This window comes from Haliaeetus leucocephalus, unplaced genomic scaffold (assembly GCF_000737465.1).
Source record: "Haliaeetus leucocephalus isolate CR32 unplaced genomic scaffold, Haliaeetus_leucocephalus-4.0 Scaffold184, whole genome shotgun sequence".
Lineage (NCBI taxonomy): Eukaryota > Metazoa > Chordata > Aves > Accipitriformes > Accipitridae > Haliaeetus > Haliaeetus leucocephalus.
The window spans coordinates 54,682-77,723 of record NW_010972620.1 but is presented as its reverse complement, the minus strand read 5'-3'; the positions used below and the strand labels follow the sequence as shown (position 1 = coordinate 77,723).

Here is a 23,042-nt window from a genome sequence, read left to right as displayed (position 1 = left end):
GTATGACATGAACAGGAGTTTGTACAAACACCAGCGGTTGGAGTTTTATTTGGGAGGGTGGAAGTTTTCCAAGTAAAACTTTACAGTCTTGTGGTTTGGGTTAGTAGTCACAGGTTCTGCCAGCCCAGAGGTTTCGTGAATACTTAAGCCCTTCTGGTTTCGTTCTGCAGAGAAACCCAAACCCAAGCTGTTCTTTCAGACTCTAGTCTGCATATGCACCTGGGATTGTGTATCTGAATATAATGTTAAGCAGCGAGTACAGGAGGAAGCAATTATCTATTTTCAGCAACCTGGGTAGCTTAATACATTTAGTTAGCCCATAAACTTCAGCAGGTTGCGTCGGCTCTGCTTGTACTCTGTGTTACTGGGCAAGGATTTCATAGACATACTTGTGATCATTATGGAGTTAACGGGAAAACATAAATTAACCATAGATCCCTGGATCCAACCCCCATTTTCTTCCACCGGCACCAGGCTGATGTTAGCAGACCATGGGACCCCACCAGTTGAGATGGTAACACTGGGTCTGATGAACGGGGCAGGGGTGAAACAGCCCTCCCGGCTGAGCGTGCTGCTGCTCAGGTACAAGCATGAAGCAAACCCAAAGGGTACTTTAATTTCGTTCCCCTGGAAGGACAGGGGCGTTGCACTTTTCCAATATGAAGCATCTTTAATGATGAACCTGAAGGTGGTGCTCCACCCTCCCTGCAATTTGCATAGGAGCATCCTCTTTAACAGTTACAAAATTACAAATACTGATAGTTGCAGCTGTCTTGGATGATTACTGTTTCATGGGAAGTTGTTTTTTGGTTTTTTTGTTTGTTTTTTTTAATCTTAATGGGAGTGAAAGTTTCTTGCTGCTTTTAAAGAAGGCTTGATTCCAGACTGAATCTGAGCTTTTTGACTTAGGACTTGAGAATATCTGGGGAGGTCACACCAGGTGAGGGTGGGAGGGAGAGACTTGCTGGTGTTTACTGGGGTGTCCCTTTTTTCCCCCTCCCTGTGTCCAAGACAAAAGGTCCCATTGAATGGGATGATAACCGTGTTGGTTCTAACTTCAGACCCTGGAAAGGAGACACAGGACCGTTGAGATGCCTTAAGCCCAGGCTAGCTGCATTGGATGCAGTTGGGAAGCAGAGGAGAATGGGCAGGGAGCTGAGCTGGTCCCGATGGATGGGAGCAGAACCCCCTTGTTTGAAAGGGGGAAAACATAAGAAAACTGGATGGGGAAAAAGATCCATTTCTGACCAAGATGTACCTAAAGCTTTGTGTGAAGATCTGCTCTCATGAGAGGTGGACCTACGCTGAGAGAAGACCTTCCAGAACAGCAGATACAGTTCTCACAACTGAAGGGGAGAGGTTACTTTTATGAGATTTCTATCTCCAAAGCATCTCGTCAGTTTAGCTGAAAATATTACCAAAAGCAGCATGTGTGAATTGTAAGCATTAAAGCATCAATGCCACTTTGAGTAATGACCTAATCAGCACCTAGATCTTAATATGCTTTTTGGCTCATCTTTGTGAAACCAAATTATTTCAGTTGTTTACAGCCGGGTGTGCTTTTTTTCCATGGCTTGGTATTCTGTCTTGCCTCCTAGCAGTTTGTTTACTGATACTAGCCCTCTTAATGTCAGTTGGCAGAGATTTTCCTTTTCATTCAAGGGCTGACAGCCAGCACACCTTTGAAGTCCCTGAAGAATTAGTTGCCTCAGGAATTTTTCATGCTGTAACCTATTTATGTTTTTTTTAAGTCAGTTTTTGATCATCAGCTGAATTCACAACCATCATCTTTATAATGTCATTAATAAAGTTTTCTTAGCCATGCTCATGGGCATTTAGGGCATTGTGCAATAGTTCAGTAAAAACATTACAAAACACAATAATCACAGCATATAAATAGAAAGAGGAACAGTCTGCAAAGATCTGAACATTGAAGCCTGATGGTATTTAGGTGCTAGAGCTTTATTCAAGGCCACCTCTCAATGATTTAAAATTTTAAAAAAAACACAAGCAAACCAAAACAAACAGAAAAAACCCACAAAAATCTCCAACACCAAATACAAAAAAAAAAAAAAAAAAAAAAAAAAGAAAATACTAAGAACAATGCTCCAGAAGGGTGTGGTTTAAAGAAAAAGGCCAGAAAATTGGGGAAACTTTATTCTCATGAATTCAACACTGGTTATACCAAACCAGTATAACCAAAGAAGCACTCTTGAGCTGAGAAAACTACATTTTTGGGACCAATTTAAGCACGGAAGTAAAGAGCTGGCCACCTGCTTGTGGGGTGCCTGTTAGTCAGGAAGAATGTTGTGGTTGGATGTGTGTATGAGAATACACATGTACTGGGGATTAAATAGTCAAAACCATATCATCAATCAAAACTTAAAGCTATTGCTTTTTTGTTGCTTAATAGTCAAGCACAGTCCACTAAACCACTGCAGTCTCCAGCTTTTTAAACCTGGAAACTTGGAGAATGTTGCATGATACCCATTCCACTCTTAAAACTGTATTTTCTACTAAGACCCTGAACTATCAGTACGTGTGTTAGAGAGAAGAGGAAAGTATCTCCTGAGAAGTTCTGAATTTCACCGCTGTCTTCTACAGTGGCTGGTGATGCCTGGAAACTACCATTTGGTGGTTGAGGAATGAGCATCTGCTCATATTAGGTTTGTATTATTGGCGGTTTAATGGCAATTTAGGCTTCCACATAGTAGCCTGTGTCTTCTGGTAATTCAAATCTAAGATAAAATTTTACATGGTGGTGGTTGCTTATAGGAAAGATAAGTGCACCTCTCAGCTCCCACGTGCATTGCTCGGTAATCCCAAAGAGCAATTAGCTATGGTGAGCATTAAGTATGTACGTAATGGGCAAATGCTATGCATGCACACGTGTCCACTTTGGTCTCATTTTTTGATAGGAGAAATTTTCAACATATTAATGATTTCACTATAGCCTTCAGATTTTGTGTCATCCCATGATGGTAAAGAGCAGTTGATAGGATTTTTTTGTTGTTGTTAGCATTCATCAATGAATTCATCTGAATGGTAGTTTGACTTTTGTTTATTTGCTTTAAAAAGGTATGTTTTCCATTTAAACGGGCAGTTGTTCAAGACCTGTTGCAAAACTGTGTTACACAATGCAAGAATTCCTAATACATAAGCAATAGACAGGCGTGGCAAGCTGTTGTAAGCTTTTTAGGTCAGTATGCCATGAATCAGTATTTATTATCTAACTTTTTCAGACTATGAAATTTTGACCTTTTAACTGTGCAGCTTAGTTTGGGACTGCGCAAGGAGGCAAATTATACACAAAATACTGTCCCTTCTGCAATCTTGGCGTTTGTAGCCTCCCACTCAAAGTGAAGGCAGCTCTCTGAGATCAAGTATTAGTAGTCTTACCATGTACAGCTTAGGCATCCTTTCTCTTCTTGAATAGCTAAATGCAAAAAAGATTGAAGGCATAAAAAAAAGCTGTGTGTTTCCTGTGCAGTTCCCTCATCCGTGGGAGCTTTCTTTTTCAAGGGCAGGATGTGACCTTTGAATGTCTACAGCATTGTAACTGAGACGAAATCATTTTATAAGCAGTGATCAAAAAACATATTGATGGATACAGTAGTGCCCTGTGGAGTTTTATCCCAACATCGCGTTAATCCAATCTGATAATCTGTCAAAGCTCCTATTTAATGAGAGGGAATACTTCCAAGCTGCAGTTCCCATTCTCCTACCAGTTTTCCAAAACACTCCCGTTACAGTTGTCAGCTTTATAGCGATGGCATCGTTCATTTGATACCAAATATTTCTAATAAAGAGAACGTAAATCCTTTGGTAAATTGATGTTTGTCACTCGGCAAGGCCTTTTGCCTTTCTGGCATAAAAGTCCAAGGACAACAGCTTATGCATAAATCGGAGAAAGCACAGAATGGTTTTGAGGAGAAGAGTAGGTGAGGACACCAGTTTCCTGATCAACGTTCCTGCTTCATAAAGCAGATTAACGTCTCCGAACTGTGATCTGAAACTACATAGCGGATTATGTGGTTACTGCTGTAGCTGCTGTTCATGACTGATTGCATTTAAAAGCCCTTGAGCTGCTTCACAGGGTATAATGGGAATAAACACGTTCTTGAGTGATCAGATAGTGTTTGGGTTGAGCATCCGCCCCTCTCATGAAGGCAGTGTATGCTCGCTGGCATTGGTAAGTCACCTGAAACCAGTTGTTCACCCATGAATCAAACTGGTATCTGATTAGTATTAAAAGCAGCAATGTTTTGTTCCCAAGTTGTTCCTCTGAATCTCTTTTTGCCTCCAGTATGTACTTAAAACTTTGCATAGTTTTCCAGTCTGGTTTTCAGGTAGTGAAGGTCATTCAGGTATCGGTGTTGGGAATATTTTTATAGGATAGTCCTGCATCTCCTACAATTCTGCAAATCAATTGTCCTGTTACACCATCACAGGCACTTACAGCATCCACAAGCTGCTTACTGCTTTAATCTCTGGACGGATTTAGAAGCCAAATGGCAAAGATGGATGGGAGCAGCACAGCACTTTAATATTCATCTGAAAGTCAATTGCACATTTGGCTTTTGCTTTTATAACATGAGAAGGAAGCATCAGATAAAATGGGAAGACTAATGAAAACAGAGGGTGTTTCTTGCCTCTAGGGAAATACAAAAGAACTCTTTGGGGTGTTCCAATTGCTTAGTTGCTCCCAATTTGGGAAAAAAAAAAATGGCCCCGAACTACTTGAGAAAGGGGAGCTGTGTCAGAATTGTGAGTTTTTTTCCAGAAATTTTAGACATCTGATGGTGCAGACAGGTTTTCTGATGGCCACAATAGGAGTTTGGTATCCAGTTGCTTTTGAAAATCCCACTGACCTCCCTTGAATACTCAGTGACCACGAGCTTTTGTGTTACAGCACTGCCCAGGAATGCAGAGCTTTGTGGTCCCATTGTTTTCCTGCGCCTATCTATTTTATAGCCTTTGAGGGTGGTTCGGTAACTCCAAAGTACATGGGATCGGCTCCTGAGTGGAGCTGGTGAACCACGGGTGGTATCAGTGGAAAGGATGCCTTGAGTAGGGTTGCACAGAGCGTACGTAGTGTGCATCCACCTTTAGGTGCTGGGCAGAGGCTGGTGGTTCAAGCCGTGCGGGCACACCAGTGGGAGAGGCTGCGCAAACCTCGTACCCGAGTTAAACTTCCACAGCGGCTGCTGTAGGCTTATGCTGGGGTCAGGACCTCGTTGTCCTCGGCATTTTACAAACGCAGCAGCGTAAGACTTCAAAAATCCTGAGGGGGCCTGTTTTGGCAGAGGAACAGACCCCGTTTGTTTGATCTGAGAAGACCATACAGGCTAAATAGGCCATCCAGAAAAGTGGCGAGAGCAGTAATGGAGGGATCCAAGTACAAGATGCCTTTCACAAAGGGAGGAGTGGGGCTTTTTTTGATTCAGGTGTTTTGCAATGACCCTTCTCCTGTCATTTGAAGAACTCATGACATGTTTTCTGTTTCTATTTCAGGCCAAGAACATCCTAATAGCCTGCGGCACAAATACAACTTTATTGCAGATGTAGTGGAGAAGATAGCTCCTGCTGTGGTTCACATTGAATTATTTCGCAAGTAAACAAGACGCCTAGTTTTGATTTTTGTATTCTTGAAAACAGCTGCCAGTGTGCCAGAAACGTTGACTGATGCTATGTAATAGCAAAGAGGTTTTTGAGATGATAAATATTTGTCATGCTTAAGAATTAAAGATAATTTAAGAGTTCTGGCAAAAAAAAAAAAAAGTTAAACTAATGCATGTGCATTGTCTTGTTAATGATAGTAAGTAACAGTAGATATCCTAAAGCATTAAAACCCACCAAACTCTTTTTGGCTGCATGTTATTTGGAGTGATTTGTGATCTTTCAACTTTCTGCAGCGATAAATGTTTCTTTCCCATGTCTTTTAGACTTCCTTATTCAAAGAGGGAGATTCCTGTTGCCAGTGGTTCAGGGTTCATTGTCTCAGAAGACGGACTGATAGTGACAAACGCCCATGTTGTCACCAACAAAAACCGCGTGAAGGTGGAGCTGAAGAATGGTGAAACGTATGAAGCTAAAATTAAAGATGTTGATGAAAAAGCTGACATTGCACTAATTAAAATAGATTCTCAGGTGAGTCGTTAAAGTAAGACACATTTTAATCCTCTTAATTTAGTATCTTCCTTTCCAAAAGCTATTGCTAATTTTCATGTTTGAAGGAAAGGCTGGTAGTTTAGTGGTCTGAGTATACAGAGAATATTTGAGCTAGGTGGATACACATTTTCAAAAGCCAAGTTTGGGGTTGGTACTGGTTAATTTTATCACCTCTCAGTGTAGTGCAAGCAAGTATGTAGCACTTTGGTATGCGTCCTCAAAATAAAAACCAACAACATGGTTTGCTGGCTGGTTTACACACGCATTGGCTAATATAACTCTCCCTCTGAGAAGAAATGTGGATGTTCCCTTGTGGTTGGTAGAGGGACTCATTAGTCTTTCTTGTGTGCCTATACTGAAGTCACAAATTGCTTTTAGAGGATGCGTTTGTCCCTCTGAAGTACCACGCTTATGTAGATACTAAAATGGAAAATATGTTAGGAAGTATCTTGAACTTGCAAGTTAAAGCCAGCCTGGAAAGATGCTCTTACACTGCAAGTGGCTTTCTGAACAAATGGGAATGCAACTTCCCATCCGTAGTCTCCCTCCATCTCAAACATATGGCTGTCAGCGTTACTCTGCCTCCTGCAACAGCAGGAAAGCTGTCATGCGGTTCTGCGCACGTCGACAATGTAGCGCAAGTGGAATATTGTGTTGAAATACTGTGTAATGTAGATGCAATTAGATGCATGTGATTGCTTGGGGTGCTGCTCATATTGGTTTCGCTTGTTTGGACTATTAGTTAATCACCTCCAAATTTAACAGGCAAGAACGTCTCATTTGAAACACATGACTCAAAAATCTGTAGATCTTGCAGTGTTGTTTTAGTTCAGACCTATTCCCCAGTGAGGTCAAAAGTGTTTGTGCCAGAGTTCATGACTAAACCAGACATCTAATGCAGAACTCTTGGATGACCCAAGATACGAAGTGCTCCTGCTGCTCCCTTGCCACCTTTGTCATTTAAAACTCTCTCTTTTTTTCTTATTTAAAAGCTTCTTAACAGCAACATGGCAGAAAACCTTAACGATACCAAGAATGGTTTTTGCCATGTTGTTTTTACCTCCGTTTTCCTGAGGTAACCTATGTACACATTTACCAATTGCTTCTTTTCTCAATGTTATCTTAAAATAAGCAAAAGCAGATCTGCAGTAACAAAGCAAAGAGAAAGATCCCCAGGATAAGAACTGACAGCATTAGGCTGAGTAGGATGTGGCAGGGAGTGAAGTGCAGCTGGAAAAGTGATTTAAAATTGGAATTCTGCACAACATGGTGGGCAAAGTAGACCGGAAAACGATGGTGAGAAGGAAAGGACTTGAAACAATAGGAAGGTGAGCTTCGGAGAAGAGAGAAGCTGGTGTGTCAAAGAGAGGAGACATTGAACTGATGTGACAGATCATTTGGGGGACTTAAGAAGAGAGCAGATGTAGAGTTTTATGTTCTTTGATACCCTAAAGAAATGGCTCCAAAATTTCCCTGGTAAGCTGCTTGTGGGAAGAGAGAACATGGAAGACTGGAAGCAGCTTGGAAAAAAGAGAATGCAGCCAGATGAGTTGCCTGTAGTGGAAACCACTGCTAAACAGGACTGGAATTGGCGATTCTAGTTATGACTTGCGAGATGGCAGATACTCTTCTTTTTTAAAAATTACTGCTCTGTAATTAAATGATAGTCATCTTCTTCCAGCAATTTAAATTTTGAACGTGGTTGTGACCCTGTTTTGCTAAAAGCACATCAGCATTGCAACCTAATTCGTTTATATATACTTGCAAATTCTTTAAGGCAGGAGCACTTTTTCTGTCTTAGAGCTATCTAGAGCCAAATCAGCTACATTTTTCTTTTTGGAGGTGGAGAGGGGAGGGATTGACCTGTTAATAATATTCAGTTGTCTATGAGAAAAAGTCTTGGTTTTAATGAAACTTCGGGAAGTGCCTCAGTGCCTGGAGGCTGAGCTCTTGCTGAAGGAGGTGAGCAGGTCCCCTGCTGTCTTCCTTGCGTAATGTCAGCTTAGCACATCCATCTGGGTAGCAGGAGATCAAATTTCCCATCTCTGCTCTAAATTAGGTAGAATATGGATATAAACTTGGGTCTGACATACCCTTGGTAAGTGTCCTATCAGTTGTACAACCCAGTACCTCGTATGTTGTTTCCCCCTGGCCCCTGGCTGTTGCATCTCAGGATAATTTTGAGAAGACTTGGGGAAAGTATCGCTTGGGGTTTTTTGGGGATGGGAGACCAGTTTTCCAGCTAGCTCTAGTGACGTGGCACTGGGAAATGCCAATCCAAGGTGAGTCCTGAGGCACCTCTGTTTGCAGGACAGATGATGTGTTGCACTTGGAGACTTAGAATTGCAAAATTTTAAGTGTTCACAAAAAGTTAAAATGGAAATGCGGTCAGCTGAAAAGTTGACTTTATGACTGAACTTTCATGTGACATTTTTATTTATCCATTCAAGTTCAGTGTTTGAGCTTTCCTTTTTGTACTGAAATGCCTTGCAATCATCCAGATTCATAAAAGGCTTTTTAAAATCACAGGTAGTGTGAGGTAGTAACTTGTTGAAGTTGAAATGTATTTGATGACTAAAGAAGTCAATTTGGCGGTACAAATAACCCTTTAAAAATCTGGGTATAGCATGAAAACCATCCCTAAGAATTTTTCTGAAGAGGTGAAGTTCTTCCTTTTGAATAAATTATTTGAAGATGATATCAAAGATGCAGAAATTTTTTTTTCTTCTGTTTTTGTGTGGCATGTTAAGGCAGGATCTGAAGGCTGAAGAATGCCTCTGTGGTTAGGAACAGAGCTGGGCTTGAAGTACGAGTTTAGGCTGTCAGCTGGTATTCCTAAAACTGTTAAGATTTTTGCAGCAGCTTGCATGCTGTTTTTCTTTAAGGTGTGAACATCTGGCCAAAGACATTACTAGAACTAATTTGGCTTTGCTGAGTGCAATAGGAAATGAAAGAGGGTGGTAAAATCTGGGCACCAGTAAGGATGAACTGTTTCCCTGATTAAATTCTTCTCCATGGAAAAACATGTTGCAGCCAATGAGGAACAGAAATCTTGGAGTTGTTCTTCTAATCCTAAAATACGCTTAATTTTACAGTCTGTAAAGGAGAGAAACTGTATTTCTTGTGTCCATAGTGAGACACAACAGTTTGCTGAAGTGTTGAAAGTAGGAAGTAAGACTGGAGTCAAGTGTGGTAAACGTGAATGTCATATAACTATCCTTCCAAATGGAAACAGCTTTGAGGAGACGGCAATACTAGAAAGAAACAGTGCAGTTGCAGACAATTTGGATATGAACATGCAAAATTTATAAAACTTCCCTAGAAAAATTTGGACTTTGGCAGCATAGGCAGAGGCTGGTGAAATAATCCACCCTGTGTGGCACGTGTGATACTGCAGTGAGCCTGAAATCCATCAAAAGTATTGCACAACACTCCAAAGCTAACAGATGCTTTTGAGCTGGCAGAGCTTGCTTATGAAATTCATCTCAAGACAAGTAACTACCTTGTTAAATGAGAATGTGTGATGCAGCTGCTGAAAACACCAGGAGGAGGAAAGAAAATTTTAGGGTGGTTTAATGGACAATGTCGGGGTTAATGGAGGGCAGAATTAGAAAAGAGCCCTGTGCCCTCACCCAAATCGAGCTGGAAGCCAAAAATAGTGGAAGATGGAGGTGGGTTTTGCCTGGAGACCCCTTTCACCCCTGGAAATTGGATTCTGCCTGCAGAGATGATCTCTGTGGCAGGTGCCTATGTTTTGACAGTGAGTACAGAAGAGGGGAGCATGGTGAACGGCTTTATTTTGAGGTGTATCTTCTTCCTACATGCTTAAAAACCAGCCATGAGACACTTCTCACTGACTCTGAAGTAGCACCTATGTCACAGAAGGCATGCCAGGGTCTGAAGATTTTTGTTCCTCAGCGTGACCAGTTACTGCCTTCTGTATCCCAGGCAGGATTTGGCATCTACATGGTACAGCAGTAGTGGGTTTGTGACCAGTCTCTAATCTGCGGTGGTATTTCACCGTTTTGCTTAAGGTTTTCCCTGCATCTTAGTAATAACCACTTAGTTTGACGCTTTTAAATCAACAAGACCTTCTGCCCTCGTTCCTTCGGTGGTTTTGTGAGGCAATGCAGCGTCTGTATCTTTGTGGTCAGAGGGGATTTGCTTTTTTTCCCCCTGTGTGTACAAACTGAAGGAAGCAGGAAAGCAAACTTTCCTGTTTGTGTATCAATATTTTAATAGCCCACATTTTGAAAAACCAAACTACTTGAATTCCAGATGTAAGCGGCTTTTCTAAAATGCTGTTTTACTTTGAAATCTGTCACTGGATATTGCATTGCTTCCTCTTGAGAGCCTGAGGAAGCCCATATATTGGTTCCAGAAGTCTTCAGGACCCATAGAAATGAAATAGCTTGTAAAAAGCTTGGATGTTAACTCCTGTTTACTCATCAGTTTAGGCAGCAGTCGTTTCCTGCCATCCTCATCTCCTAGTAGCCCTCGCTGTGGGGACGATGCGCTGGTCCAGCTCCCCACACAGCAAAATGCTCACACACCTCCAGGGTGGGTCTGCCAGCACCAGGGTATTTTATTTTATTTTAAAGGAGAACAGCAATATCTTGCCAGGTAGTTGAAATCATGGTGACGTAGCAAAACAACGCTTCATCCTTTTTTCTTTTTTTCTGCAAGCTTCCCATGCTCCATATTTAGATAAGGAGAGTCAGTTTTGTTTTTCTAACTATAGATGAAATACTTTTGGAGGCTTGTAATGCATTCAGCTTGGGTTTTTAATTTTCGTTGGCGTTTTGTCAAGCAGTTTCTAGATTGCAGATGATACTCTACATTTTTGTATGCTCATGGCCTGCATTTTTATTTTGCCATAACGTATTCTGAAAGTTAAATAGTTTCATTAATGAGAACAGAAATGCAATTCCTAGGGAAGTTACATGTCCTGCCAGAGTTCTTACAGCTGAATTAGCATACTATACAAGCATCTGTTTCTTTTCCACCTAAAAATAAAAAGTATGACGGAAATCTGTTGCTATTTAACACAAATTGAACTCGGAACAGAACATTTGTCTCCTCTTCATCAGAAGAATGATTGGACTGCAAACTGCTTCATGCATATTCGTGATCTTCCTTCCACAAACGAAGGGGATTACAGTGCAGAGAAGGGATTTACTTGCTTTCTGTGCCAACATAGAGACAGATTCACTTGTTTCATGGATGAAAAAGTTCCAACTGAAACACTTACTGGTTATGGCCGTCTGTCTCTTGGTTTTTATTTCTCTCTGGCTCTGGCCATGCCTGCTGGTGGTTGCATGCTGTCTGCCTCTTCTAGTTGCAGAGCTGATTCATCCAGGCTCCACTTATTTTACCTGACTCGAGTTATGCTGGTAATGTACATCAGATGAACATCCAACTCCCAGCTGATGATGCTTTTCTTCTATACTTGTCCTAATCTCTCGTGCAACGATAGCTGCATCTTACTGTTGGATGAAGCTGTTTCTTGGGAAATCCACAAAATCCATTTTGTGGGAGTGATGTTTATCCAGGGTTTGAGCCAAATCCATGTATAAAAATGTCTGAAGCTCTTTGGGATGAGAAAGGCTTAAAATATTAACGCTAATTAATGGCTCCTTCTCTGGCTGGGTGTAAACAGTGAGTCATGTGCCACTTATGGTTTTGCATGTTTAGTCCTATTTCTGTGTACTCGCAGAATGCCTGCTTGCAGATTTGTTTTATTGAGTAAACACGAATCCCAGTAGAGCCCTGAGGCTTCATCAAATGAAAATCAGAGGGAAAGAAAGGATGTTATGTGTTGCCCAAGGTCATGCAGTGAGTCACTGGGAAAGCTGGGGTTAGGTGCTGGGTGTTTCTGGCTCCCCGTTCATTGTGCTGCAAGGCATGCTCGTTTGCCTGGGATTTCAATTAACTGTTGTGGCAAATCTATAGTTAACCGAAGAGAATCATGAGTTGTGACAGTAGTTACATCGTCCTGATGACCATCAGATGTTATGTAAAAATTGAAGAACGCCCATTTTATTAAGTATAGTTATTAAGGGCCCCAGACCCAAGCACTTAAGCTTAGTTTACAAGGACTGTCTTAACATCCTAGGCAAGAGCTTGCCAGTGGAAGGTGTGAGGGCACAGGCAAGGTGTTCTGATATGATTCAGGTTACAACGTTGCTGTAAGTGCTTGCCCTGCGTTTCCAGTGCTCCTCTTGTGGACTGCAGAAGGACATACTTCCCATTCGATCACTTGATGCCCAGGGATTTTGATTGGTTTTATACTGATTTCACTTGACAACCACCTCTACAATTTAAATGAATGCTTGGGTTTTTTTGATAGTGGAAAGTTTAGTTCTGAATGTGGCAATGTTATTTTTAAGCTTTTTTAGAGAGAAAACCCCAGATTTAAAGCCACTACAATGCATATACTCATCATGACCAATTCTTTATGGCATTTACTTGCAGAGGCACTAACGAGAGTGTTTACATGCAGTGCTGTTAGTGTGCTCTGCACCACACTGCAAAATCATAAGGAACAGAGAACACATTTTCCAAAGCTATGTTTCATAATATGTGCAGAACAAGGCAATTTTAGCAATTGATTCTTGTTCCTGGGAAAAGGAAGGTTAGCCAAACTCTTTCCAGAAGGCATGTTGAATCACATGGATGACCCACAGCCAATCCATACAGCGTTAGACTTTGAACTGAAGCCTAGCTGGTATAGGCATAGGCTTGAAAACTCAGCACAATCAAAAGTAATTGTATTAGTCAGAGATTGTTCATGTATTTTCTTTCTGCTGCCAAATGCGATTTTGGCTTCGTGACTGTTTTTATAACTCAGGAACATTGTATAAATCTTTAACTTTGTACACGACCGGTCTTTTTTTTTTCTACTAATGGGAAAAAAAAAAAATTCTGTTTTCTTTTGCTTGTCCATGTTTCATTTCTGATAAATGTCCTCTTTCTCTATGAAGTATCCGTTTTAAGTGTACTGGGATACAAACAAAAGCCACTTTTTGTGTTGGTTTGGTTGGTTTTTTTTTTTAAAATAAGGAAAAGCAGTGCCAAAAAGAGATGCGCTTCTTGACCAACAACATCTTGAAAACACGTGCTACGTAAGCTTAATAGCATCTGGCGAGAGAAGGAAGGGCCAGCGTGCTCTCTCTATCCAAACAATACCCATATGGGGCTGTTTGTGTTGAATATACTGCATGCTTCCCAGCACAGATAATCGTAGCTGCCTCTTCCCCGCTGTACTGGAGAGGTCCCTTGGAGTCAGGGCTGTGGTCTGAGATGATGAACCGCTCAGCAGCGTTGCCTTGGGATGTTGCTGCCTGTCTGCTGCGCTGCAAACGTGATGGGGAAACTGGGTATCCTTCCCAGAATTAAGCCACAACCTTGGTTGGGTTTATCTATGGCTGTGGCACTGATAGGGTCCAGGGATGGTTATTATTTAGTAGTTATTAGGGCATTGCTGGTTGTGAAAACTTTCCTCTCAAAAATAATTAGAAAGGGAAATGTTTTTCTCCTTACTGTATTGCCTATTCTGTTGCTCTTCCAACTGATTTGGTTTAACAAGCAGTTGGTTAATTATTTTCTTGCTGTCTGGAGACTGAACGATAAGTTTCCACTGAGCATCTTACCCTGTCTGAGATTTGGCAATGAGTTTTATCAAAACAATCTGTTCATCTGAGTAAAATTTTGCTGGTGGAATTGTAACAAAGTTGGATAAAGGATACACGGGACCAGGCTTGTTAAATATTAAAACCATAACTTCTGTATTTGCAGCAGCATATAGTGATGACCAATGCCTTTATTTTTTACTTTCTACTTTATAGACACTGCATATCTCCTAGGACATTTGAAATAAAACTGTAGGTGAAAAAAATACAAAGTGACGGGCATTACTGGATTTTTGTCCCTAAGGGTGACTTATCGATACAGGCTTTCAAACAGCTGATGACAAAAGACCTCTAAAGAGCTAGCTCTTGATTTCAAATTTAAACACGTAGTATTTCCCTTTTTTGCCAAAATTTAATAATGATTCAGCTCTTACTAACTTCTGAAGCAAAGTTATCACTAACTTGGGAATATGTACAAATAATCAGGGCATACTAAATATTACCTTGTTTCTTTGCTGCAAGAGCACACAGTATATACCTTTTGGATCCCGTCAAGTAGAGGTGCATAAATCTGTGTGCTTTGGAACAGGTATGGGATGAAAAAGGCATCTTTACAAGTTTTCTGGAAGGAATGAATTACAGGAAGGAGTATTAAGCCAATTTGTACCTCCATTTTAGGTACACAGCTCAAGAATACCTTGAAGATACCCTGATTTTTAATAAAGTGACTATGTTACCCAGTCCTTGGAAGCTGGTTAAGTGAATCTCTAGGTGGGGCTTCCGCTGCATCTAGAATCACTGGCCTGTTCTGAAAGTTTACACTAATGCCTTTTTCCTTTTGGGGCCGGGCTTGCTGAGCAAAGGAAAGAATTTTTGACGTGGGGCAAGCTTGGAAGAAAGCTGTGTTAAAGTTAGGTTTGCCAAGCAAAAGATACATCCCTTGAGACTTCCTCTGTTTTGATTTAGGGTTGGGCAACATCCTAATCCTCCAAATCCTGAAGTTGAAACCTGAATTTATACATGTCCAGGTCCGTTGATGCTAATAGAAATAGTCTAGTGACATGATTAAATACCTGGAGAGGGTCAGGATCATTTGGACAACAGGTTAAACATAAGAGGATTAGAAAATTTGTAACATCACTGGCAGGGTAAAGACTGATTTTTAAAAATACGAAGCAAAGAAGCAGAGCTCAATGCGTATTTTGCAGGCAGGTGATAAATAAAGGCAAAGTATTTATTTGAAATATGATCTGTTTCAGAACACCCTTAATTACTTGGTGAGTAGCAGACCTTAAGAACTTCCTGGCTGTTTTCGGATTGCTGCGGTGGGGAGGTTATTGGTCCAGTTGAATCATCTGTTATCCAGCCAGTTCAGTGCCTGTGCAGATACAACATGTCTTGGAGAAATCATAGTCGGTTCCCTTGATCCATTGCATTGGCAAGGATGTGTGGATCCAACCTTCCCTCTTCTTTTTTTTTTTTAATTGCTGTAAATTGCAGTGATCTCTATTGATGCTGGATTTTAAGAATGTTTTGTGTCTTAGTGGGAATGTCTTCAATAATGTGATAGTTAATATGTTTATATTAGAGATAAGATCTTGAAAGGAAACTATAATGGTATCCCCTACTGTCATAACAGAAAAATCCCAGAAAGTCTTTAAATCCTAACACCCTTAGAAGACATCGGTGTATGTAGGAGGCAATATAATTATTTAGAAGGATACTCCATTGAAAAAAAAAGTAAGATGAAACATTAGCTGGTGTCTTTTGAGAATATAAAAGGCTTTTAACTATACATATGCATGTTTGATACACTTTGGCTGTTGCTTTCATGAGTCTTTAGTGTTCACTCTTAATATATTATTTTTATTTCAGCAGCTGTTGGCTAATTATTTCAAGAAACTGTTGGAAACAACTCATTCCTAGTATCATCAGATGTTTGCTTTGTACAGCAGAGCATAAATATTCCTTTGGTCTTTCAATTGTTTTTGATTAATGGATACCTGTTGTGGAAAAAGTACTACAGTCTAAAGAGCCCACTCTTTGGAGGAGAAATTCATTGAGATGTTTCTGTACAGAGCCACATGAAATACTGAAAGGAAACAGAGCAAGCAAAATCCCCAAGGGATAAAAGCCTCTCTTTTTTCCCTCTGCTCTATTAACATATTCATGTTTCTGTTGAATTTGTTCTATGGATATAGAAGTGTCTTAAGAACTTTTTTTTTTTTTTTAATTTATTTTATTTTTATTTGTAGGGTAAATTGCCAGTTCTTCTGCTTGGTCAGTCTGCAGACTTGAGGCCAGGAGAATTCGTGGTCGCGATTGGAAGTCCATTTTCGCTTCAAAACACAGTGACTACAGGGATCGTTAGTACCACTCAGCGTGGAGGGAAGGAGCTGGGGCTCCGCAACTCCGATATGGACTATATTCAGACAGATGCCATCATCAACGTATGTCCTGCTCTGAGCCTTGTCCCCTTCAGCTCTTAGATTTCATTAATAGTTACTCTGAAAATTCTGAAGAACAGTGAACATAGTTAGCTTTTCTCTTATCCATGTAAATATGGACATCTGCGTTGCCGCAGCACTTGATCGTTGTTTAAAAATCCCCCAAGGAACTACCCCAAGTACAATATCTGCCTTCACTTCAAAATTCTTACAAATTACAAGGGAGGAGGCAATATTCTCTGGCAAATAAATATCTTTTCGAAATCCATCATTTGTTTTCTAAAAAAGAAGCCAAGCTTAGTTTAAGGATTCGAGTTTGTTTCTGCTTTAAGGCAAAACAATAGGTTTTGTACTTCTACTGTTGGCCTTATAAGAAATCTTCACTAACAGCTCCCAGAGCTGTGCTAAAATCTTCTAAGTTGCTCGTGTGGTACTATTAAAACAAAAGATAAACCTTGGCTTTCTGAACTTACTCTGGCAAGAGAAGAAGGACTAAGCATTTGCAAAGCTCAGCTAAAAGGGGTGATATTAAGGGTAGTTAATGGGTTTGGAAGTTAAGACTGTTCTATTGCACGTATTTAATAGACAATGAAAAAATTACTACAGAAATATTTCAAAAATTTCTTTTATGTTGTGCTTGCCATGAATTAAGAGGTAGATATTAAAACATGTTCTTGCCATATGTTTATTTTCAGTATGGAAACTCTGGAGGACCCCTAGTAAATCTGGTAAGAGTTTCTTTAAGTTTGCTTAGTGTCAAGCTTATTATTTTTTACTTTTTATTTTAAAAACAAAACAAAAAACCCCACCCAAACCAACAAGCAAACAAAACCCCACACCAGAAGTGTGATTCAGAGCTTTCGATATCTGGCTGACTACACAAAATTCACATAGTTCTTACGAATCACTTGTCTGTGTTTATGTTGGCAAATCATAAGATATGCTTGGATTTCAATATTTAAGATGTTTATGGTTTGCATAGTTTTGAGCAAGTGTAATGCCTAATTTTTTTTGCCTATGCCTTGCAGTAAGTAAAAAGCAGAATATAAAGTTGAGGCGTTTGCCTTCACTGTATACCATGCAGCCAGCAATATTTTTTTTTGCATACTGAAACTCAGCTTAATGGTTCAAAAACATACCTACCCCTTTATTTTGAATCACACTGAGGGGGTTGAAAACCCCACATATTTATCAGGATATTAGGGTTTATTTGCTGATATTGTAGGACGCGGTCAGAGCTGACCTTGCAGCAGCTGTGGATAAGCCCAAGAGAGAAAAACGGAAGCAGGTTGCAAAACCTAACTGCTGTGTGGGAGCTCTCGGATGGGGGCACGTGGGGTCGAGCAGAGGAGAGGCAGTGGTCCTCAATGAGGGACGGCACAAATTGGAAGAAAGAACGAGTCAGAGTTTCTGCCTTGGAGATTCGGCAATTTTTTTTCACCCGACTTGCAGTACAATTTCAGCACCAGTAACCTCTGTTTAAAAAAATTGTAGTTGGATAGTTTTTAATCGGGGATAGATCAGGGAAAGAAGGTGCTGAGATTTCAGAATTGCTCGAATCGTCAGGTGACAGCAGAGATGTTTTATCTGAAACTTTCTCTTGGAGTCACATTACCAGCAAATCTTTGATTTTGGTGAACTGTCATTTTTCTTTATATTATTATTATTATTGCAATATTTGCTCAGAACCAGTCGGCGCCATACTTCCTGAGGTGCCTGCTGAAATAAACAGACCAAAATTGGCTGTAGAATGTGCTGCTCATCTGCAAGAAGGAGAGCTGCCCAATTCTGATCGCTCTTCTGCTAGTGGCAAGATGAATATCCACATCAGTTTTCCAAAACCGTAGAACAGTTGTTTATCGATAGACTCAAAAAAACTAGACTTAAAGAGACCATTTAGAAAATTGAAAACCAGCTACAAAGTGTGTTATGTGAATTTGTCTTTGTGATTGCTTGGAAGAAATCATCCATTTCTCTTTGAGATGTTTCACAGTTGCTAATAACAATTTCTTACTTCTCCAGGATGGTGAAGTCATTGGAATTAATACATTAAAAGTTACAGCAGGGATCTCGTTTGCTATCCCATCAGATAAAATAAAAAAGTTCCTAACTGAATCCCATGACAGACAAGCTAAAGGTACTGTACTTCACCACTTTGAAGGAGAAAAACATGAAAGTAGTAATAAACCAGAAAGTCAACAGCCTTTGAGGCTCTTTTGGTAAGAGCAGTTGATTGAGACCTGTTTTCCTTTTTGTAGGAAAAGCTATAACCAAAAAGAAATACATTGGCATACGAATGATGTCCCTGACTCCCAGGTAAGTAAAAGCAGTGGTTCCTCACCTTCCCGAAGTGTGGTCACTGCATGCGTTTGGATCAAGCTCATGATCTGCAGAAAGAACCAGGAGGTTTGAACCAGCAGCGAGTGCCTCTGTAGGTGCTGGTGACAACTCACAGCCCGTTTTTGCTACCTTTTTCTCTGCATCTGCTACATGGTTGAACTCTCCTGTAGACTCTTGTATGAGCTAGTTTTTAAACAACTCCCTGGCTTTTTCTTTTCCTTAATGCTTCAGAAGAGAATAGCTAGCAATTGTTAATTTGTCCTGGGGCTCTATTACTGTTGTTATCTTCTGTCCCGTGCTGTCGTGTGGGTCAAGGAGAAAACAGGACCGTATGTTTTCAAGAATTACAGCAGCTACGTGCGTATTTCCATTTCTATAAAATTATTTTCATTAAACAATTCACTTAATGTAAAATGAAGCTTTTGTGTGGACTTGCTTATTCATACTCAAACCTGAAAAGACACATGAGCAGGTGATACTATGTCCCATAGAAATAACCAGTTCTCCCATGTGCAGGATCACGGGTGTAATAACAAAGCATTGAAACCAGAAGGGGCTTTTTTTAGGTGTTCAGGATCTGCTAGTTCTAAAGTAATGGCCAAGTTTTGAAATGTTTTAACTCTGATCCTCAGTATCTATTGAAATTATTGCCTTTACCAGAAATGGGCATTAAAAAGCTGTATGAATGCAAAAAGTGTAATAATTCTTTAAATACTTGTAAGGGTTAAAATTAATTGTGAAGTGTCACATCGACTTGTATAAAATACCTCAGCTAGTGAATGCTAAGTGACTTAACTAAGTGAAAATGCGCGATTTTTTTTTTCCCATCTTGTCAAAATATTTTTGTTGCTGTTTCTTCGTTTTCCAGCAAAGCTAGAGAGCTGAAGGATCGCCATAAAGACTTTCCTGATGTTGTCTCTGGGGCCTATGTTATTGAAGTAATTCCAGAAACACCAGCTGAAGCGTAAGTTGAAGTACTTTTTTCTCAAAACCACTGCCACTGATTTAAGGGGGTAATGATAGAAAATGTTCCCTGCTTAACTCGCTATCTTGATTATGTTAAATTAACAAAATTACAACCATCTGATAGCTATTAGGTTGTCTGCTGGAAATGGGTTTGTGGTTTTAGTCCGGTCCCCGATGGGCAATATTGCGAACGTATCAGGGTATTGCAGCAAAGCCCTGTCAGCGTTCCCAGCTGAAAGGGCAAGGATTCAGTGGGCGTGAAAACTCAATTTTCATTTTTCTCAGCAATTGCTTCCAAGACGTCTGTTGTACCGATGCCAGTGCTGAATAAAGACGTTTGCTTGTGCACACTCCCCATGGCCCTGCCAGTCACTCCTATAGGAGAGTGAGGGAGAAGCTTTGTGTCCACCTTGTGAAGACGTGTCCATCTTGGCCCAAGCACCTCAGTGTTGGGCAAACCCACCAGCTCTCCTGGCGTGTCTCCACTGGGGGAGAAATCCTCTCTTGGCCGGAGATACTCTTCCATGTGAGAGCTTTGGGAGGAGTCACGTTATTGGGAGGAGCTTTTGGTTTTGGACAACTGATCTTTTTCTTTGTATTATTCAGTATTTGCTCAGAAGCTCAGCTGCTGGTTGGTACCACGCTTCATGAGATGCCTGGCTGAAGTATGGCATCTGGTCTGTGGTCACTGGCACTGGTCTGGCTGGCTCCTGCTGGAGACACTTTCCTTTCAGAGTTTGTTTGATATGAAACCGCTCAGAAATCCAGGGTAGGAAATGGGAAACTTCATTCATTTTCTGAAACTAGAGATCATTTAAGAGAAGAGTAAATCTCTGTGGCAACAAAGAGGCGTGTGTAGCACCAGAGGCATGTAGGCAGAAAGCTCCTTGGAGCAAGTGTATGTTGTCTCTTCAGAAGACTGCAAGGATGGTTGGATGATGTCTGTTGCAGTCTGGATGCCACTGTAAGATACACAGTGTTAGCTGTCTAGCATGCTCTCTAAATTATTGCTGCGTTTTGTAGGTAATTCTTGTTGGCAGTGCTGTTTGTGCAGAATAGTGGTGTATGTCTGTGATGTGAAATGAAATTGCAGTTAGCGTAGGAATAATGTGGCTGCTCCAGTGTGGGACTGGACTTACTGCCTTGGCATGCAGGCCCAATCTGAAGGTGCAGAAAAATCATTACAGGAGTATGGAGAATTGCAGAGAGTGGGAGAAGGGCATTAGAGAGGTAGAAGAAATGCGAGGCAATGTAGCCTCATAACTTGAAGGCAAACTCAAATAAGGATGCTTCATCTGAAGTCTCGCCTGGCAATTAAAATGGAGCCCATGTCTGCTATGTCTCCCCTGCTAGAGTTCCCTTGTCAGTGGGTTTCCCCGTTCTGCTGATTTCCTTTCCAATGCGCGTTGTGTAGCCATGCTGGTAGGGGATCAGAGCAGTTTTGCAGCAACCTTCTCCTGGGTATGAGTTGAGAGGAGAGGCTGCCTGAGAGACCAAGATAATCTGGAATGGTTTCTCCCATGGAAATGTTTTAAGTCATGCCTTCGGTAGGCAACCAGATTTGTCGCAAACGTTGGCCAAGGCATCCTGCTTGCAGGAGACACTCATGTAAGGCGTTTTCTGCAGGCGGAAGAGGCCGATGACTGCTCTGTGGTTTTGTGAAGAACGATTATGCTGAAGGGCTGAATCACGTCTGATCTGGTTACTTGGTTAATATTTCCATAACTTGGAGCCAGATCGTTGTGCAATACCGGGCAAGATGTTGTGGTCGATGGTATCCCTCACCACCCCGTTTCTTGGTCCCGGCAGCAGTCTCGGCCAGCTTGGGGAGAGACCCGCGGCCCCAGGCAGGGGAGCCTTGCCGTGCTGCCCCGTCCTGCTTTGAGTCGGGAGGGTTTTGGTTTCGGTTTGCATATGGTGCTGAGGTCAGGAGAAGGGATTCTGGGGGCTGCGGGCAGGCAGACGAGTGGAAGGACACACATGTGTTTTTGGTGACTGGGCTAGATCGCTGCGTGTGTTATTCTGCTCGGGTTTAAAGCATGAAGGTAAGGTGAAATGGCTGTCAACCTGTGTATGGAGAACAGCACGGATCCAGGACCAAAATTCCTCATGCGTTAACACAAAGTGCCACTCAAATTGCTTTGCTATGTATATGTGAATAAAAGCTTAGAAAATTTCCTCTCTAAAACAAGTGCCTTGTTGCAATTATTTTAAAAGGAAAATATGCCTCTATCTCTTCTACTAAATCAGCATCTAGGATCCTTATTGCAGAATTCTGCGCTATTTGCAATAGTGAATTCCTTTGAAGGCAGTGAAATATGGGATTCATCAAGCTTGTACCTCCATCCGATTTCTGAGGTTTCTGCATTGTATTGTAATCTTCACCGCTTCATAAATTCTGATTGCTTTTTCCATGCTCGCTGTGTCTCTGCAACTGCCATTGGGTGGGAAATAGGAAAAATGCAGCAATCTTTTTTTTTTTAAACAATATTGTAGAGACAATAAAATGGCAATTATAGTAATACATTGCTGCTTTGTATTTTCAGTGGTGGCCTGAAGGACAACGATGTGATTATAAGCATCAATGGACAGTCGATAAGTTCAGCCAGTGATGTCAGTGACATTATTAAAAAGGACAGTACGTTGAACATGGTTGTACGCAGGGGCAACGAAGATGTTATGTTAACAGTAGTTCCTGAAGAAATCGATCCCTAACCAGAAACATGAGCTGGATTTCATGTTTTCTTTTAACAGCATTGGACTGCTTATATTCTCTCTGTGCTGGTACAGGAAACGTTAGACTTCTGACCAACATTCTGCTTGTTCAGTGGATTAGTATTGGCCAACAGAGTAACTTCTAATAGGTTTAAGGTGCGAAGTCAGTGTAATTTCACATACTCCAGATGATAATTTTTTTCCTTCTGTATTATGTATGCAATGTATTCTTTACTGGCTGTTACATTCCCCGCTTAACAAATCGACGTTTGCTTCCCTGTGTTGAATAGATTTACCATTATTTCCGCTAAGATTTACACAAAACCCACGCACACAATGTGTGTTGTGGTATTCAGGTATTTATAGGTTAGCTGTGTTTTAACTGGAAATACCATTGTAAAGGAGTAGTTGGTTTAAAAGAAAACACAATTGGGGGAAAAAAAGTTTGGTTTATAAACACAAAGAAATCCCAACCAAAATAACCTTTTGAGGATCCCGTGCAGGATTTTAATACTATGATATTTTCCTAGTGTTATTAAAAGAATTCAACAGTACTTCTTGTGAGTGATTCATTTTACTTCCCCCTGTGGAGTGTTTTTCTTTGAACAGCACATCTGCCTGAAAGGATGTCCTGATGGTCTCGTTTTTATCATCATAAACCAAAACACTTATTTTTCAGTATGTGCTTGTATTTGCGCTCTTGTGCATCTGTTTTTCTTAGCATGGCTGGCTCGAATTTGTCATATTGGCTATTGCAGATTGCCTGTCTTCC

At 40.8% G+C, this 23,042-nt stretch overlaps 1 protein-coding gene across 1 annotated transcript; it reads left to right on the top strand.

The window, feature by feature from the left end:
- The first annotated feature begins 511 nt into the window (after positions 1-511).
- On the top strand, positions 512-22,824 carry HTRA1 (HtrA serine peptidase 1). Its single transcript, XM_010564970.1, has 9 exons — positions 512-608; positions 5,515-5,614; positions 5,946-6,150; positions 16,058-16,252; positions 16,945-16,977; positions 18,272-18,386; positions 18,508-18,565; positions 19,458-19,553; positions 22,102-22,824. The coding sequence occupies exons 1-9, from the start codon at positions 512-514 to the stop codon at positions 22,268-22,270; spliced, it is 1,068 nt and encodes a 355-aa protein (XP_010563272.1). The 3' UTR covers positions 22,271-22,824.
- Positions 22,825-23,042: the final 218 nt, after the last annotated feature.